Genomic DNA, 20,319 nt, shown 5'->3' on the forward strand with positions numbered 1-20,319 from the left:
GAAATTGCACAACCTGAAGCGCTGCAGAAATCCCCAGCAAAACCACAAAGTTCTTGCTGGGGTTTAGTGTTCTGCCTCCTCTTTGGAAAGGATAGATGTTTTCTGCTTCTTATTGAAACAGTTAGTAAATAATTAAGAGAAAGAGACAAAATAGTCTTTAAGGATAATCTAGTCTTCTGTTTCCATGGCAACCTCCATCCTAAGCCAGAAGCCTTTTGCTCCAGTCATAGAGGAGAGGGAGAAAGCCCTTTTGCAAAGAGGTGGGTGAGGTGGCATGACCCTGCTGGGAGGTGAAGGGGAGACATCCTGCAGAGCAGAAGGACTGCCATAAACCCCAAACCACAGGAGAAACAAAGATGTTGCTTCCAGGGACAACCAGGAATAAGCCTAGAGATATCCATCCAAGGGGCTGTAGTCACCCCATGAGGTCACCACCACCATCTTTTTACCCTTCTTCCCTCCCAGCTCTCCCAAGTGCAGGCCATGCTTCTCTCATGATCAAATATTGAGGTAATTTCTAGCACTCCACCAATCTCTGATGTCTCTCCCATTGCTCAGTTGAAACATTTCACAGCCCATACAACTGCCAGGACAGCTTGGAGTCCCACCTCCGTGTTCTCTTGTGATAAGCTTCCAAGGAGCACTCTGTGCATTGAAGTGTCTGGGGTTTGGATAGGTTTCAACTCTTTGGGTTTTTTGATAAGCCCTACCTCTGGCTTCAAAGCAGCTCTGGGTTTGGGTCGAAGCCTTTTGCAACCCAAATTCATTGTTCAGCCATTTAGGGACTGACTTCCTTCCCTGAGGATGTGAAACCATGTGTCGTGTCCTTCCTCTCTGCCCATGGGACAGTGAGCAGGGGCAACTCGCCCAAAGAACCACCAGTGCAAAAAAAGCATTTAAAGACCCTTATTATTGCTTTAATAAATATGTATTTGCATCCTTTCTGCAAGGACAAGGACCCAGGCTCTTCTGTTCTCTACTCACAGGTCTGATCCCCCTGCAGTCAGCATGCATGCTTGCAACAGAGCAAATGAATTAAGTCTCCACAGTAATTATCCTTGTCCTGGCTGCTGGTCCCAAGTGATGTGCTCGCTGTTTACAACCCTGGTTTGTAAGATGCAGCAGCTGCTTTAAAGTCAGACAGGTCACAATAAACAGAACATCTTTTGTGCTGCTCTCTTCACAATGCTTTGTATGCCAGCTGGGAGACCTCTGTGAGGGCTGCAGAGGCCCTCTTGGTCTGAGGAAAAAATGGGACAGGAAGCCCTGCTCCTTCTCCTCATGCTCTAAACATTCCTGTCTCCATTAGGCTGCTATCATCTCCCTGCTGCCCTTCCCAGTCTGTCTTCTCTGACACACCTGAGTGGAACATCCCTGGGGTGGTACATGACATCCAAATCCTTTGTTCCCCTTTGGTGGTTGGTTTTCCTACCCACTTGCAAATCTGGGAAGGGTACAAAACCTTGGAGCTGCTGCAGGAGGAGATCCAGGCTGGCCCTGCCAGGAAGGATACTTGTGCAGTTGTACCTCCGGAAAAGCAAGGAGGGATGCAGCCTCTGGAAGCCTTGTTGCAACCACATTGGAAGAGGATCATGCTGGACAGAATCCTGGATCCTGAGGCAGGTCATGGTTTGAGGTGTTGTTCTGACCTCACCCACTGGAATCCTCCCTGCTCCCAGTGCCCTGCAAGGCAGAGACAAGGAGAGCTGCAGTTCTCCCTGTCCCTCTCACCCATCTCTCCAGCTGGTGATCCAGTTGGCCTGGACACAGCACACATCAGCATCCTTACAATGGCATGCACACAAAAACACACACACACACTCTCCAATCAGTATTCGCTGCTCTCCATGCCCATGGTTGGCATTGATTAGGACTCTGGTCCCAGCTACACTGATGCAAACCAGGAAAATGCCAGAGGATGATGCTAGGGAGGAGACAGAACCACCACTGAGGTGAAGATGTCCTTGTAGGATCTTCCCACTGGAATTTGGAACAGGGTTAGCCCTCAGTCAAGGGACTGACTGTGTTTTGTGTTGTTGAAGCCCCCTTTACTGTCTTTTTTAATATTCTAGGTTTTGTATTCTTTTAATATATATAGCTATAGATACAAAAATAACAGATAGGTTTCTCTAGAGATAATTTTTGCACCTTTGGGCTTCTAAAATAAAATATCACAATTACTGCAAATAAAAGGGGGAAAAGTTCGATTTCCTCTTCCCTTTTTACTTCCCGCTTTCCTTCCACCCTACTTCTCCCACTCCAAATATCCCCATGAGCCTTGTAATTTTTTTTTCCCTTTGTAGTTTTCTTTGGAAAATGAAAAAACAAACCCACAAAACAACAACAAAAATAAGCCATGTAGTCTCCATCCCTCCTTCTATGAGCGTGCCCGCTGTGTTCACACATTCCCTTCAAAGCAAGGCTTTTCACCTCAAAACGTTTCCCTGTGGTCCATGGCTATTTGCTTGTCTCTGTTCCTGGGGCCAGATTTTCACCTGCTGTAAATCAGCATGAATGCACCTCAAGCCAGAACTCTGCTGCTTTACACCAACAGCATGTTTTGCCAATTTATGCTCATCCTGAAGATCTGGCCCACAATTTTTAACCTTGGAAATGAAAACATGGACAATAAAGAAGTTCCCAGAAACACACAAGGCAAGCCCCAGATGCTCTTCCCTTGCCACTTACCCTGCTTCCCTTCCCTTCACCCCACCCTCACAGTTTGGTGTAGCAGCTCCTTTAGGCCCCCCATTCTCTCGTTCCTCCTTAGCACTTTCTGAAATTCATAATCTCTCAGTAAAAAAAATAAATAAATTGATCTCTCTATATATGTATATGTATATAACTAAACAGCTGCCACATAGCAGTCACCTGGCTGAAGGGTCATGTCCCTGCCAGCCCCATGGCCTTTTCTTGTCACTATAGTCTCTGGGGTGATGGTCTAGGTCTTGCCCTCAGGCAGGACTGTTCCCGTATTGCTTGCACTCTCCCACACCTCTGAGGTACGGTACCAGAATATTTATTATATATATGTATATATATATATATTTACGTATATATATATATATTTATAAATTTTTGTTTGCCTGTTTCCTTTTTCTTGCAAATCCTTTGGAATTGCTGCCAAGGAGAAGCTAGTGAAACATGCTCCCCATGCCAGCGGCCGAATGCTCCCTCCCTGCACCTCAGGGACCCTCATCTGTTCCTCTTGCTAACTCCGTCTCCCAGCTCCAGCCCGGAAGGGAGCGGGGAGCTGCGGTCCCCTGTCCCCAGTCTGCCGGGGCCATCCGGCTCCTCTCTTTCCCTGGGCGAGGGGGTGTCCTTGCAGAAGTCCGTCACCCAGGAAGGCATCGAGAGGAAGCCGCGAGGGTCAACGGTGTAGAAGGGCTTGGCGTGGTGAGCGGCGGGGCGGCGGGGCGAGGGGCTGGCGTGGAGGCTGCTGGTGCTGCTGCACTTCTTCACCACGGTCAGCCCCGGAGGGGGCGGCGAGAAGAGCGAGGTCAGCGAGAGGCTGCTGAGCGTCTCCGAGGGCTCGCTGTTGTTGCCACCCCCGCGCAGGCTGCTGCCCGCCCCCTCCTCATCCGAAGGGTCCATGGAGTCGTGGTGGGTGCAGCCGGGGCTGGTGCTGCCGCCGCTGCTGTGGCTGCGCTGGTGGCGGCACAGGCTCCGCAGGTTGAAGAGCCCCCGGCCCCGCAGGCTCCGGCGGCGGGAGGTGGGGGACAGGGGGGCTGCCAGGGGTCTTTGGCTGCCCGCCGCCGGCACGGGGCACAGAGCCACCGGCAGGTCCAGGGTGCACTGCGGAGAGTCGCTGAGGTTGAGGCTGTTGTCCTCCAGCGTGGTCTGCAGGCTGCCGGCCGAGCTGCTGCTCCGGCTGTCCAGCGACGTGTCGCTCTCGGGGGACTGGGGAGCGGGAGCACGAAAACACAGTTCTCAGGAAGGAGATGGGTAGTGGGCAAGAGACTTTACCTTATTGGTTTTGGGGGTACTTTGGGGTGTGAAAATAAGCCACCATTACAGAAAGGGGGAAAACTCCATTCCTCTCTCACTGTTCTTTGCTAGGGAAGGGAGCCATAAACCAACCAATGGTACAAATAGCCATGCAGCCTGCCATGGGGATTTCCTTCTGGGCAAGGGGAGGAAAGGTTTCGATATTTTGAGCTATTTTCATTCTGCTTCAGGATGAATCTGCCCCTCCCACGTGAATCTGCTCCACCAAAGGGAAGGGATGCTGTGTATGTGAGCCCTGCAGCCCCCACCACTATGCTCTCCCTGAGCACTGATGGTCCAGGAGGCAGCAGAGCAGAGGTTCCCTGCGGCTCCCCACTCATGGCTTCCCTATAAACTTGCCACACAGACTGTGGACACATCTATCAGCTGCACAGGAATCAAGGGACTTCTGTACAGACCTCCTATTGCTGATTTTAAAAAATCAGCAATATCTGGTGAGAGAAAAGAGGCCCCATGTTTCTTTTGACCAGCACTAGCAGCAACTACCCTTTCATTTAGGGTACAAAGGTGGGGTGCCCTTCCAGCAGGAAGAGGAAACAGTCTTAATTTCCTTGTATCAGGGCTCATCTAGTTAAGCTGCATTTTAGTTGTTTCTAGGAAATTGGTCTGCGATCATCACTGGGACGCTGCACTGAGAATGATGCATGTAGGACAGGAGCAGTCTCCTGAAGCAGTTTCCATAGTTATTCAACACAGTCTGTGTCAAATAATCAGAAGTTTACTAATTTCTCCTTTACAACAATTCAGTACTTTTGTCCCAGTGGTGTGCCAGTTCCAGGGCTCTACCTCTTTTGCGTCTTAATTTAAACCAGAAGTTGCAACACTGCAACAACTCAGTCTCAGACCAAGGCAAAATTTATCCTTGGTGAATTTATACACATTGGTATTGTGCCAACAGTGTCTGTCATATATAGCTGAATAACATCTGATTTTATGTTTTTAGTTTGTCAGTATCATGAACATGATACTCCTGTTCATGGAGTATCTTCCAAGAACAATAGCAGGGATCTCTACTGGGCTTTCATCTCTGCGTCTTCTGCACTTCAGAGACACCGGATGTCCCCCCGCTTTTATTCTTCTCTTTTGTTAGTGAGAAATAGCTCCCTTTTCAGAAAGAGATGGCACCTTTCTGGGATGCAAGAGTTAAGTGGGCAGTGCAAAACAGTGAGCTTAGGGATACAGTGTGTGGATGGGCACTAAGGGATGTGGAGGATGCAGGTGGGAAGAAGCCTGTTCCAATCAAGAAGGTGCATGATTTGGAGTCACAGCGTTAAGAGGATCCGAGGAGGCTGTGCAGCTGTCACCACCCCTGGCCCACACCATGGCTGCTATGCACGCAGGTGTCTGCAGCACACCCAGTGCCAGGCACCCAGGGGGGAGCTACAGAGTGATGTGATTTCATCTTCGTGTGGGGCCCACTGCAGCTGTCAAACTATTTGTTAATCCAAAGCAGAAGAACAAATGACTTCATGGGGTGAGAGCTATCCAACAGTACTTTGTTATACTACCCTCTCCCCTCCCTATCTTTCTGCATTCTGCAGTCCACTGTGCTCCTCCTGCAGATCCAGGTTATCCAGGCTACCCAGCCCGTGACCACAGCTGCCTCTCTCTGCTTTCCTCGTTCAGTCCCCTCTGTTTGGGTGGGATGTGAAAATTGAATTTTCCTAGCAGACAGAAGTGAGGTTCCTCACCTGATGGAGAAGTGAGCAGTTCACACCTGGAGATCTCAGTGATGCCCATGAGCCTTGCAGAGAGATCTTAGGAAGGTTGTGTGGACATGAGACTTCCTCAGGCCCTGTTTGGGTGGCAGAGATGGCTGGGTGGAAAAATTCTGTTGGTACAGGTAACAGAGGGGAAGATGCACCTGGAGAGAAGGGTCTGGGAGGGACTGACAGAGCATCAAAAGAAAGGGGAGGAGAACAGAAATAGAAGGAAAAAAAAGTTGAAGGGTCCTCTGATTTTATTTTGTGCCTTTGCTGCTGTTACACTGAGCAAAGTCTCAGGTCCAACAAACAAAGGATATTAAGGAACATGCGCTCCTGGCCAAGAAGCCTCAGTCTGCTGTTCAGACTAAGGATCCCACTTTTTGCACAATAACCTGCACCAGACCTGGAAGACCTAACAGAGCTCAGAGCCATAAGGTAACAGGCCAGCTCTGCTATTGCTCTCACAGAGAAATGCTGACCTATACTTGATTCAAGTATGTATCACTGCCAGAGGACACTCATCCCAGATCCTGCAAGGCAAGGGATGAAGGGAGATAAATTAAGTGGTGGTTTGGGAAAGTTGGGGACCACAGGAGACCAGGGCATGCTCAAGAGTAGAATTGGAGCACTTCCACCAAGGGCAGACATGTGTTACATGTTCCCTGAACCTTTACTTGGTCTCAGGGGGCGGCAGTGTTTTTTCTGTGCTGAGTGAGCACAGCTCATCCAGCTGCCATGTCAGGAGAATCTGTCCCCAGTCTTTTCTGACTGTGCATGGGTGCACTACTGCAAATTGGGATCAGCACTTTCACAATATTGCACAGAGTCATGTCTGAGAGAAGATATAAAAACTAGCAATAAAAATGAAGGAACTGCTCCTCCCCTCATTCCTGAAGCAAATTAGCAAACTGAAAGCTAATTCTTGGTTAGTGTAACCCCAAGTCACATTAACTCTCCCCCTGGCAGAGGGAAAACAGGAGAAAAACAGAGCTAAACCAAGCCACAGTTTCAGCAGATCTGGAGAATGAGAGCCCTGCTCACCTTTGTTACTTTCATGCTTTAACCAAGACTGAACCGAGTCGAAAGCTGTATTCTCCATTTCACACAGGTAACTGTCTGGGTTTGTAGAGCCATCCTCACTGGATGCTGGAAGCAGGCATTCCCCCAGACAGTCTGCCCCAGTGGAGTCAGGGTTCTCCTGGACATCCTGCTGGAAAAAATAAGTGAGGACAAAGCCTTGTGAAATTTAATGGAAGATGATAGAGCAGACTTTTCAAAGCCTCAAGAAGAACTGATTCTGATAATAACTTCAAGCTAGCTAAGAGATGCTCAATTTTCCAGCCCAAATCTCCTTTTGACTAATTCAGAAGTAGTTACTAACAGTAGTGAAGAGAACTTTCAAATATATCTATTCTTTTGTTCTCCTCAAATCTTACTCCACAGTATGCCTCTATAGAGAAGCTCTTGAAAAATGGCTAGAATTATATTCCTCAGCAGGGACACCTGGATGAATACAGAACACCTGAAATGAGCAGGGGCATAAGTACAGCACACGGTGTAAGGTGCCCATGGCTGTCTGAGGCTAACCTCGATCTCCTTAGGATTCAGCTGAGCAGCATTTCGATTGTCTGATTCATCTCCTAGAAGGATGGAAGAGGACTTGTCTGAGTTGAGGGATAATGCTTCCATTTCAGCCAGCTGGACCTGTAGGAAGGGAAAGGAGCTGTCACAGGTCATGCCTGGAATCCACATTTCAAGAAGTCACACTGTTGATGGTGGATAAGTGAGAGCCTGTAGACCCAAAATCAATTTTAGGTTATATTCCTTGGATATATCAGGCACTGCCTAACCCAGAACTGGGCTGGGCAGGAGAATTCACTTTTTGAGAAAGGTTGAATATACGATCTGCAAGCAGGCTGCTATCACTCCATGCTCCTCTAGTCCAGAATTGGAGGAACGAGTCCTGTATCTGTCACAGCGGTACAGCTGGCCCAAGACCCTGCAAGTAAAGCCAGGCAGGCAGAGGGGTCCCTCAGGCTGGTGACAGGGCAGCCAGCTCTGCTGAGGGATGAGGAGTGGACCCCTCTTTCTGAAGGCACCACAGACAGCCCTGCTTAAACATGAAGTTGCTTTCATTCCAGGGAAAGTCATGCCTTTTGCAATCCATGCCAGTGTCATGCTTTTCATATTCTCTTACCTTCATTACTGACACCCTGTTTCTCTCCAGCTTTCCTGCATCTTGCCTTTCCCCTCTCCTTGAACCTACCTAAGATCTTGCCTAATACCATCTTCCATTCTGTTCTCCATCTCTAAACTCAGCCCCCTCCCACACACCCACACTTGAGCTCTCCTACTTTCTGAAAGCAAGTCTGACCACTGCATCTCTCTCATTCTTGTGCTTCAGCTCTGCTCCAATCCCATGCCTGACCTTGCTTCATCTTTTGGCCTGTTTCATACCACATGTGCCCCTCTCCCATCCTTTTTCCTCCAAGCTTTTAAATCTCCTCTGCCTGACAACTCTTTCTCACAATGCCTGAAAAGCATCTTTTTCTACCAGCCTAAGCAGTTACTCTGTCCCTCCTGTGCTTGGATTTCCATCATTGGTGTCTGGAGTGCCAAAAATTTGCACCACCAGCAGCTAACTCTTGAGAGCTGTATTCTGGGTTGTCTCAGTTGGGACAGCTTCTGGCCATGTGTTTGTTTTTGCAAGAGGCAGGTACAGCTCTTGCACCATGACAGCAGCTGAAACATTTAGAGAGATGACTTTTGAGCTGGAAGTTTAGTGGCTTCTGCCAATGCCAGAGACTGGAAGAGGTCTCCATCTGAGGGATAATGCACTTTAAACAAACAGAATGGAAAACTGGAACTGGATTTAAATAAAGTGCACAAATGGCATCCTTATTTGAGATATTATTCTGACACAGGAACATGGTGCTGTTCAACCATGGAGAAAGCCCAAAACCAACAACTGCTTCTCAGAGCATGAACACACAGAGAGCCCACAATGAACTTATGCCAGGGATGCTACACAACCACCAGTAAGCAACAAATCTTGTACTTCATTCAGTCCCACTTAATGTGTGTACTCATCTTTTACTCTTCCAAGTGCTTGCTACACGAAAGCAGCCTTACAGTTGTGCTTGTAGAGACGTGAGCATGACATGTAGTAACATCTGTGACTACCTTTGTCATCCATAAAAAAGGATTTCAACAAAAGCCAGAATAATCTGTTTGTCACTGAACCACTTGCTTGAAAATTCTGACCACCCTGAGATCTACATAAAACCCACAATCAACAAAGTCATGACTAAATAAACTGCAGGTGTGAAAACACATTTCACTGGTGCTCACTGATAAACTCCTACCATGGCTAAACACACTTCAGTCATCCATATACAGAAGTCTGTCAACCATGCCAAGAGTGAAAGGATAGAAATGACAAGAGAAGAGCTTAGCATCATGAAAAAGGGAGGTTTTGATTTTTTTGTTTCCCTTGTGGTAGAATATTTTAAAATCTGCTGACTAAAGATGAGGAACAAAAAGATATTTTAAATTGCAGTGAGGAAGAAAGGGCTGTTGACTAGATCCCAATCAATGAAACCTGCCAGGAGCATCAGCCTGAGATACTGAACAATGCACACATATCCTTTAGAAAACAGCTACTTGCAGATATATCTTTAAGAAGAGACCCACGATCACAAAAATCCTTAATTGTACAAAAAATTGGTTTGAAAATAAAGTATCAGGAGCATAATTGGGAAAGGCACTGAGCGCTTCTGCTCAATGCCACAAAAACCTTAGCACACATTAACGACTTTGAGCATACGTTTAAATGTTGTGTCCATCCACTGTGCTCATCATCTTGGTGAATTGAACTAACAATGAAATTGGAGTGGACATTTCTGCCTAATATGTGATTTTTATCAGAAGGGTGGTTTAAGGCTGATCGGGTGGATAGCAAGGATACTGGTTTTTTCTAACACACATGCACTTAAGAGCACTAAATAGTTTGCCTATGTAACTTGCTGTCAATTGCTTCTGGGACTCTACAATTCAGTCTGTGTACAATGCTCATTTGGGTATATCGATCTACCAGAGTACACTATAATTTAATGACTCTGTGCATTCCTGATGTTAGCTATGACTCCATATAGTGATTTACTACTTAAATTTCTTCCTTTTTTTTTTTTTTTTTTTCTACTTTGAAATATGAAAAGAAGGTCATGGTCAGTCCTGGCATAAAATCCTAAGGTATCACTTTGACTCATATAATCCAAAATAAAATATCTGTATTTTATTACTAAACCCATTCTTGCATAGATAAATTCTTTTCAATTCCACATTTTAGATGTATTGAAATACCATTTTTGAAAGTAATTTATGGCTCTATAACACCCATTAGAAAGTATGATCTAAGAATAATTTTTCAGTTGTGATAATTGCATCAAATTCTTTGCTCTGGCTGTGGGCTGCATTTGAAGATTTTGCTAATCTAGTTTCTTTGCTGGAAAGGTAAGAAAATGGGTTGTTGTCTTTATTCCTAGGCGGATACTGAAGACTATCTGTGAGGTTTTCAAATGTAGTAAACTAGCTGCAAATGACTTGACTTAGGGACAATCATTCTGGACTGCCTTAGATCTCATTTGCTGAGAAAGCTGAGCACTGATTGCTGAACATAAATACTTAAGTAAAGCAATGGAAATTGCAGTTAATTGAAAACTAGTTATTTGGTTGCATTAATGCAGAATTCATTTGTGAAGTGTTTCAATAAGGATAAACTACAGCAATGTTTGCATTTTGATAGTTTCAAAAGGAAGCAATGGGAAAAAGCAGCTGAGAAGCTGAAAAAAACATCAGAGCTTCAGAACTAGGCATCTGAGACCAAAAAAAATATTGCTTTCTTCAAACATGAATAGAATGATCTGCCAATAAGAGCTGTTTCCCCAAGTTGCCTTGTTTCTTTGTAAGCTATAAGAACATATCAAGTCAGTTATGGGGAAGGAGAGGGTGAAGTTTGCCACTGATGTACCAGTTTACTCTCAGAAGAGCCACACTACTGCTACAAGTCTGACCACACAAAATCAGAGCACCTACATACAATGAAATTATTTCTGAACTAAATTAGTTCTGCTACTCACCTAACCCTTCACAGACTATTTTGCTCCTCAAGTTTCACAACCTGAAAAGACTAATAGTTTAAGAAGGAGTTTTCCAAAGCATCTACCAAGTTCAGTAGCTCAAGTCTAAGCCATTTTGTCCTGCTCTTAGCAACAACCCATTTGTCAGCTAACAAACCTTCTCAGTGGGCTCACTTTTATTTAGTTCTTGCTCAAACGAATTAACTGGTTTTCACCACAAACCAATCCTTGCTCACAGACATGACTCTATTCAACAAAACATTTAAACATGTGCTTAATTGATTGACCTCAATAGGGAATAAGCAAGCACATGCTTAAAATGAGGACAAAACACAAGCTTAAATCTCCCACTGAGTTGCTCCTGAGTGGTCTCATTGGGGTGAAATCCTTAGAGTCCTTTGTCCAACATGAGCCTGAGCCTAGACTTTTCTTGCAGAATTGAACACAAGAAGAGCTGCCAAAGGATGCCTTCATAGTCATTTCTCTGCAGGTCATTCTGTCCCTCCTGACATGTGTCCTGTCACGTCTCACTTTTCCACCACCTCAAACATCCACGTGTGGCTGAGGAGGGCAGGCCTGTACTAGAGGCAGTACCAGCACTTCACAACAGATAACAAAACACGGGTCAACAAGCTCTACTGTCTACACAATCTACAGCGAGGAGCACACATGGGATGACCTGTGGGCACGTGGGTGTGGGTGTGCAGGTCTGGGGGGAAGAGTCCCCTCACACATCCTCGTACGCAGGTTACCTCTTGCTTGTCATGGTTACACTTCTCGCACATGGCCGGCGAGGAGTAATGATGGAAGACGGAGCCCGATAGGTTATCGATGATCATTAACTCCCCGTCGAAGGAGTCCTTAATAATTAAAGAGACACTGTCCAGCCATAAGTTCTCCTAGGGGACAAGAAAGGGGGGAGGATGGGAGAGATCATTTTAAGAATGTCGAGTTTTTTGCTTTCAAGTTTCATGTGAATTTGGGGCTGGGTTCTCCACCCTGACTCCTCTGGAGCAGCATCTTGTTCTGCAGGTACTTGCACAGGGTCACTGGGGGGAACATTTGCTCCACAGGGTGTGTAAAGGTGCCAGAGTTCAATGAAAAAAAAAAAAAAAAAAAAGGAGGGACAGTCTTCACTCACTTTCAGTGCTCACATCTCCCTTCCAGCTCTGCTAGAGTCACTCACTCTTGATCTGCCATTTCTCCTGCACTCTTCTCCTGAGCTCCCCTCTCAAATTTGCTCCTGTCACACCTTTAGCTGATCTGCTCCATCCCTACTCTGCTGGCCCTCAGGTTCCTACACCACGATGACAATGAACAGGACACACTGCTGTCAGAGCCTTGTCCCTACATGATCCTATCAACTCAGAAGTCTATCGCTGAAAGCAAACCTTTCACCCTGAGGTGGAAGACTGCTACTGCTAAGCCCTCAATCATCTGAGCTGCCCAGCTAATGCCCACAGCTCCTTGCTGCACTCTGGTTAGTAAGTTCAAAGGTGTACTCACCTGGGCTGGAGAGTAACATCTCATGCACAGATGTCCTTCAGGTTCTGTTCTACCACCACCTCCTCCTGTTCCCTGTCCTGAATTTGGAGAGCCTGACTTGTGGGAGCACAGCCCGTGAGTAATTTCCATCTCAAGCTCAGCATCCATCTCTGCATCCTCCTGGGCCTCCTTGTTGCTGTCGTCAAGATGTTTCATGAGCACAGCTACCACCACATTGATGAGGACAAACTGGGCTGTGAGCACAAAGCTCACAAAGTACAGTGGGGAGATGAACTGCAGGTTGCTGAGACAGCTCCGGTCATCGTGGCTGCAGTCACGCAAAGTATCCTTGAGGGAAGTTAGGATTGAGAGGGAATGATGGAAGGAAGGAAAGACTAAAGTAAGAACAGAAGCTTGGCTGTTCTCAGTCAAAAAACACTGATGCTAATGGAAGGAACAAGATGGACACTTCCATCACCCCATACCTTTTGGTATGATTCCCCAAAGAATCTGGGACACTCTCTGTTCATATTCTGTTTGCTTCAGAGCAAAACCATCCAAGGGCATATGAAGCAAACTTTCAGACCATGACATGTTGTTGCCACTGTAGCCCCACACATGTGAACAAGACCAAAAATGAGCAGGCTGATACTACCTTCTCCCATCTATTCTCAAAAGCATCATTTGTGATAAAAGAACTTTTCTTTCTCCATGTCCTCTGAAGGAAGTATTTATTTTCTGTTTTCCTGGTAGCTTTGCAGATGAGTGCCATGTCCAACACGCATGTTCTGTGCAGTCCTGACTACACTGGATATTCCCTCAGCCTAAATGATTTTCTTGTTCCTCCCAAGGAAAATTGGCACTTTTCGCAATCAGATGTCTCTAGGACTAGACGAGCCCAAGGCGTGAGTTACCATAGTGGAGAGAGAGACTCTGGACCAAGCAGGGACCCTATCTAGCAACCCAGCTTCTGTGTTCTGTTCCCCTTCCCTTTGCTAGCCCAAGCTCTGCTGAACAGACCACACATCAGAATTTCTCTTTCCCCACAAGTAGGAGATCCTTGCCTCCAAGTCCCAATTACCTTCATGATTCCATTCCAGTTGTCACCCGTGGACACCTGGAAAAGTGTGAGGAAGGCCATCCCAAAGTTCTCGAAGGTGGCGTGGCGGCTCATGCCCTCACAGGGGTTCTCATCATTGCACACTGAAAAACAAGGGGAGCACAGAGCACAACACTCAGGGGAGGACACGCTACCAAAAACAGAGACCAATAACAGGAACTCACAACCTGAAGACCTCAGGTAATGAATGGTATCAGCACCCTGCCCAACAGTTGGCTGTTGGCCATCAATATGGAAAAATCCCTGATGGTCCAGCCCCAGGATATCAGGCAGTGTAACTGTTGTTCAGGGGGATCCTCCCAGCATGTCGCTGTGCTGCCTTTCTTCTTGATCAATATTCCATGGCAAGAGATGTAAATAAAATTTCACAAACTTTTTCTTGTAATCTTGAAGGAAATGTCAGGGAAAGAGTGCAGGAAAAGCAAATGTTTAAGAATGTAAGAGAAGATGGAGGCTGCTCTTATTTTGTTAGGCTGTTAGGACAACAACAATTTAGAGGGAAATTCCTCTTACATCAATTATGCATAAGGGAGAATAAAGTGCATCAAATAACTCAGTCCCTTTATTGAAGAGTTCTGATTTTGAGAAACCCCAACCAGCATGTCTGTAGCTCACATTGAAGCATGGTCTGCTTGAGACTTACCCAATTTTCCGAAGAGCTCCACTCCTAAAGCAGCGTAGATGAAAAACAGGAGCATGAAAAGGAGTCCAAGGTTTCCCACCTGAAAGCAAATGGCACTGTCAGCCTATCCCAAAGCCTATTTCATCTGTACAGGAAGTGTTTCTGCATTTCCAAGTCTGAAGAGAACAGCAGTGAAATCCCGATATACAAATGCAACCAAAGAATTGCTCAACACTTCAGAAATTTTCAGGGATGGCTCCAGTTGCCATCAGGCTGGAGGAGGAGCAGGAAGGTGGGAAGAGAAGGCATGGAAAAATTAAGGACCTAATGGGTTTTTTGAAACACTAAACAGTTTCTGGTCTGAATGCATGTGGTCACTGGGCTTATGTTAGGATCATCAATTCAGGAATCTAATTTAGTCATTGCAACTGCTGTGCCATCCAAATTCAGGAGAGAAATAAATGATTCAGCCCACCCACTCCCCTGGACTGCCACATCCTGGCTCCCTACATCTCACTGGAAGGAATAATTTCTGATCACTAAATTAGACACCATAGTAAATGCTGTGAAAACACAGTGCTGGGTCTGTATCTAGAGGGCGTTAAGAAAAGGAAGTTAATAAAAGTTAGCTAAGGACTACATTTCCAAAGTGTTCTTTAAAATTAAAGCTCTATTCACTATTAAGAATTGCTGCAGTGTAACAAAGACAGGAAGGGAATTGAAACAGGACAACTGGAGATGCCTTGTATGCCATTAGCAAGCCAAAATCCCTGATTTGAGTCTGTGCTCTAGGAACAAAAAGAGAAAGGTCAGGAAGAGGAGAAAGTACAAGGGAAAGGACAGCTTATTTTAAACTACTTCTTTTGTCAAAGCCAATAAATCTTCAAGAATAATATTACAGATAATTCAATTGTCCCCCGAAGACCCAGTGTATAAAATATGGAGACTAGATTCATTCTTTTAATGCTGAAACGGATGGATTTTGGACCTTTAAGTTCAGATTTTAATGCAACTATAAGTATGGAGGGATTTTTTTTTCCCTGCTACACAACTTTATTAATCAAAGCCAACCTGTTACGAGAAGTAGCAAAAGGCAGTCAATAGGAAGTCATAGGCTTTGATGCTGGAGGTTTTGATGCTGGATTAAGTACTGCTTGTTATTATCTTCCAGGGAATACCTAGAGACCAAACTTCAGACATCTGCTTGCTTTGAGGCAGGTATTACTAACCTCCAAAAGACCTGGCCCACAAACTTGGTTAGCAAAGGAGCCATAGGCAAATGCGAGACAGAAAAATCAGAAGTGAGAAAGTATGGAAGAATATACTTGTGGTTTGTGGCTAGGACCAGAAACAGAGACTCACAGGACCCAGCTGTGCTCTTTGCCATCTTGAGCAAAACACTTAACTGTCTGATGACTCTGCTTCTCTGTCTACATGACAGGGATATGAATATTTCCTCCTCTCTTATTTATTATCTATATTTGGGGGGTAGAAGTTGAATCTCATCATTTAAGTGCAAATATATTGCAAAATCCTTTTACCAACAGTTTATGGATACTATTTCATCCAGCTCTTAATATCTGTGTGCATTTATCTGGGTTTCAGAATAAACATGCCACAGACATGCAGACACTGGATCTGAAGACCTGCACTGTCCCAGATCCTTTTCTGAGAAAAATCTGTTGTGGCTCCTGGAATGGAAAAGAGCAAGGTGCAAAGAAGCTGCACTGAGCCAGTCTGTAGCAGCAGAGCCAGAACCAATAAAAATTTACATTCCAGATCTGCCTGCACTAAGGAACATCCTTCATCTCCCCTTCCTTCTATTGTCCAGTGTATCTCAGCCCACAACTATCCTGAATGATATTGTATATCCTATACATGAATTATTAATATTGTTGCTATTACTATTATTATCATAAACCACAAATAATTATTGCTTAATAAAAAGCATGGAAGATCAGACAGAGCTCAGGATCCATAAAAGATCACAGAGTTTCCTTTTCACTTTTGTGCCATCATATTCCACTAATTCAGATTGACATTTATTGTCACCAACACCAGAAGTAAATTCCCTGGGTAACTACTCATGCTGTTTTCAGATTGATTCCCAGCTCATCATCACTCACCAGCACTGGCACATTAGCTGATAAATCAACTGACAAATGCCTGTGCATTTTGATATCATGCAGTAGAGCTGCCTTCTCAGGGCCTGCCAAGGGACCAGTCTGATATATGATCCACAGAGCCACTTGGTGCCATTACTCCTTGCTTAACAATTATCCCTCAATAATCCAAAAGGAAGGGGACCAGACTCCCTGACTGCTCATCCGTCATGGAGGATGCTCACAGTGGGCTTGAAGCCTGTGTAAAGCACCATGTCAGCATCTCGTTTGGGAGCAGCTGCCACTCACAGCTCATGAGATCCTTCTGTCTCGATGTCTTGCAGCAGACACTTAACTGCCGGCTGTGTGAGCCACAACAGAGCGTGTCACTGCTTCTCATGTATGAGATGCTCAGAAACACAAAGGGATCCAGGAGGAGGAAAGAAGAAAAAATAGGAAGGGGGAAGCACTGGCTAAGAAAAGGAGAGTGCGAATGAAGGAGAAGGAGGGAAAAGGTGGCACATTCAGGGAAGGGTGAGAGCTGCAGTGAGAGAAAGATGTCCTTGCCTCCTGAAATGGCTTCCAATTACTCTTCCCTTCTTATGGAGAGGGGAGAAAGGAGATAAGGACTAGTTGCAAACAGTTAGACACTAGCTAGATGTGATGGGAAGAAACCTACCCTTATCCAGTGGTCAAGCCTTATTTCTTTCACAGGCTGGAGAAGAGAGATGCAAGGTGAGCTTTAACCCCATGAATGACACAAGAACTTGGACATGACCTTCAGGCAATTGCCTGCACACCACAGTTGACACCACCTCTGAGACCCCACAAGAATCAACCCTTTGGAGAAAGGGACAGAAGAGAAGAGTCTTTTGGGAAGATGTTTTACCTGTGGCAGGGCTTGAACAACTGTATCCAGAAGCGCTCGCATTCCTGTGGCCATCTTCAGTAACTTCAGGACTGCCACAACAAACACAAGAGAAGTGTCATTCAGACTGAGCTCAGAGGCATCCTTTGTGTGATTTACTAATAACAGTAGCACAATACACATGTCCTGTCTCTCCTTGGCCTAAAAGAACTGGATTTTCTCCTCATTCCTCTTCTTGATTTTGATGGTACAACCCCAGCTGTTCCTTCTTCTCAAGTTCATATCCTTTTTACCAAATATTTTGTTTCTGCCACCCATGTCTATTGGGCTGCTTCACCCAGACACTCTAGCCACATGCTTCTTCCCAGGGATGTGTATCCTAATTATCCTTCTGCTTTGATTTTTCCTTCTATCACTTTCTCTCCCTTTAGCAATCACTGTTATATCATTTTGCACACCTTGGCCACCACCTTACCTGGCAAATTTCAACCTGCTCGATGGCCTCTGCTCCCCACACCACTACTATAGTTGCCCCAGAAATGAGAAACAGAGAAAGTTCAGCTCTCACATGATCTGCCCACCCTCCCCGTGCTTCACCTCCCAGGGAATCAGAAAGCCTGAGCTTCTAGGTTGTCCTAGATCCTAGAATCCCTACTGGGATATGATGAAGGACACCTCAGAGGCTCCTTGAGGGCTGGGGACAGGGCAAGCTCAAAACTTTACAGCCACTGCTCAATGAGTCATGGCACCAAGTTGCACTCAATGGCCACATGCACCCCTGCTCTGGCCAGCGTCTCTCTCACCCCGGGCGATACGCAGCACCCTCATGATCCGGATGATAGTGGGGTTAATTGGGAGAGCAGCATTGATTTCAATCTCTTCCAGTGTGATGCCCATGACAGACAGCAGCACAATGGCCAGATCTAGCTGGTTCCATCTTTAGAAGAAAAATTGAAGAGAATAAATGAAGATGGAGTTATTCCATTTTCCTGAGAAAAAAAGGTACTTGTCTCCACTTCATCCTAAACATTTCCTTATGTATGAGTTCAAGGCCCATTCTGAGTCAGCCTATATGGGCTTTTCCAGAGAAACAGAGATTCACTTTGCACACACCCTGAGCAGCCAGAGGCAAGCCAGCCTGATTTGAAAGCATGGAGCTGTGTTACTATGGCGCTATGCCTTGACTAATGGGCTCAGCTTTTTACGGCCTTACTACCTTGAATCAACTTTGCTATATATGTTCTTCTTTGGCATGCTCACAGTTTGCCTCAAGGGCAGGAGAAAAAATGTCTCTCTCTAACCTCATCTCCTTTGCTTTCTAGCCTAACCAGCAGACTGCAACGAAGAGACAATTTTTGGACAACTCTTGGTATTGCTTAGGCATTGCAGCTTGTGGAGGATGAGGTTAGGTCCATGTGTGCAGAACTGGGAGGCAGTCAGAACACTCTGCCACCACTTCACAGTCTAGATAAAGCACCATCCCCAAACCTCTACTCCAAACTCAGCAGACCCACAGCTACAGCTGACAACCCTCTGCTCACCTGTCTTTGAAGAATCGTCGCAGACCAAATGCCACCAGCTTGAGGACTGCCTCAAACACAAAGACGGTGGTGAACAGGTAGTTGCAGTATTTGAGGGCGGTCTCCAGGGACTGCCACAGAAAGAGAAGGAAAAGAATTGAGGCAAAAGCAACATCAAACACATAACCCCCCTGTGTGAGGACTCTCCTAAGTGCCAGGAACTCATCCTGGGGTGCAGAAGCTGTCCCAGGTATTCATTGTGGGGTAGGGAAGTGGCCCCACACTTCCTACCTACTTGAATGTGGAGGTCGCCTACTAAGGGCAACCACCAGCCAGCCCCTCTGCCCGTGTTCTTCTCAGGATCAGTTACTGCTCCTTTCATCTGTACTGTTCAGCATAATCTGGAGGAGGAGGCTATTGCAAGAGGATCCACAAAATGCCATCAGGCTTTTCTTCTGCCAGTAGCCCATGCTACCTGAATGACACCTTGTTAATGGCACTGGCATAGCTATCAACCAGGAGTGAAGCACAGAGGTTACTCTGGTTGTGGATTCAGGTCATCTCTGACCAGAGGAAATCCTACTGTGCCTTGGTCTGGTGCCTGCACATCACATCTCTGAGCTGTTTGGTTTCTGGTTCTTTTACATGCTGCCTCTTCATGACCACCAAGAACCAGTGTGAGCAGTGGGCAGCTTTTGGTGGCATTTTGTACTGGAAGGGTTTGAAGTGCTTTGAGAAGATTGTTTAACAGAGCCTGACAGCAGGCTGGCTTGGCTGGAGCTGTGTTCTAAAGAAAGGAGCTGAAGAGTAAGGAAGAGGAGTGACTTGTTGAGGAACAAAGATCTGATGTGAGGATGCCAATAGATAAAGGTTGAGAGTTCCTGAAATATAAAACTGGGCACCATCTAGGGCAAGATGAAAGCTGGGCAGTTGGGCAGGAAACAGAGGAGCCCAGCAATAGATTTGAATGAGGATAGATTCAGCTCCTGATCAAAGCCTGGGTTACCTCAGGCAATCTCTTCAGACACCAGAGCTGTCACCTAAACCAAGGGTCTTCTGAAGAGAAAACTGAAATGTCACTGGGCAGATGTCATGATGAATGCTTTGTCTACATATGGAGGCAGAAGGCTCCTTTGATATGTGCAGTATACATTTTTCCCACCAAAGGCATCTACAGCTTTGCCAGGAACACTGAGAGGTACATGGTCTGTACCCAAGCAAAGTGTAAAACTTATTTGGCCTCCAAGGTGCTGTATTTGGAACCACACTCTGCATCTGAGAGAGGCTCTGCTCAGCACTTGGGCCCTGCAGCTTCTTTTATGAAGAAAAGAAGGGTAAAGATGGCTTGCTAAAGATGGCCCATCCCATGACATACAACCAGCCACTCTGGTTCTCTCAGCTGAGGCCCTATGGCAGGGGAATTGGGCTGACATTTGGAAATCTGATGCAAAGCCTGAAGCTCCCAGGACACTCTTGCTTCCACCACTCCTATTAGGATCCAGGGGAACATGAAAAGCAGAGCAGGCAGCTAAATTTGGGTGACCCACATATCCACTTACTAATATAAAGCACAGAGTCTTAATTGCATCATGCTTTCTAGGGGCTTGACTCTTGTTCAGACACCTTCTCTCTATTGATTTTAATGGATAACAAGTGTCTGAGTAGGAACTACCTTTCTGGATACACATGAAAATCTTCATACAAATTTGCCTACCACAAAACTAATTCCTACAAAACCTTAATAGTAGTT

The 20,319-nt window shown here is 45.8% G+C and overlaps 1 protein-coding gene across 1 annotated transcript in view; it reads right to left on the reverse strand.

Annotated features, from left to right (window-relative positions):
• Positions 1-895: 895 nt before the first annotated feature.
• CACNA1I (calcium voltage-gated channel subunit alpha1 I) overlaps positions 896-20,319 on the reverse strand; it is an 85,250-nt gene continuing 65,826 nt past the window's right edge. Inside the window, exons 25-35 of the mRNA XM_053977999.1 lie at positions 18,591-18,700; positions 17,853-17,986; positions 17,071-17,141; positions 14,101-14,179; positions 13,419-13,540; positions 12,359-12,685; positions 11,605-11,751; positions 7,302-7,418; positions 6,756-6,924; positions 5,700-5,896; positions 896-3,900 (exon numbers count right to left, since the gene is read on the reverse strand). Coding sequence (XP_053833974.1) covers positions 3,196-3,900; positions 5,700-5,896; positions 6,756-6,924; positions 7,302-7,418; positions 11,605-11,751; positions 12,359-12,685; positions 13,419-13,540; positions 14,101-14,179; positions 17,071-17,141; positions 17,853-17,986; positions 18,591-18,700 — 2,178 coding nt within the window. The 3' untranslated portion in view covers positions 896-3,195. The remainder of the gene's footprint in view (positions 3,901-5,699; positions 5,897-6,755; positions 6,925-7,301; positions 7,419-11,604; positions 11,752-12,358; positions 12,686-13,418; positions 13,541-14,100; positions 14,180-17,070; positions 17,142-17,852; positions 17,987-18,590; positions 18,701-20,319) is intronic.

This window comes from Vidua macroura, chromosome 5, assembly GCF_024509145.1.
Source record: "Vidua macroura isolate BioBank_ID:100142 chromosome 5, ASM2450914v1, whole genome shotgun sequence".
NCBI classification, from domain to species: Eukaryota; Metazoa; Chordata; class Aves; order Passeriformes; family Viduidae; genus Vidua; species Vidua macroura.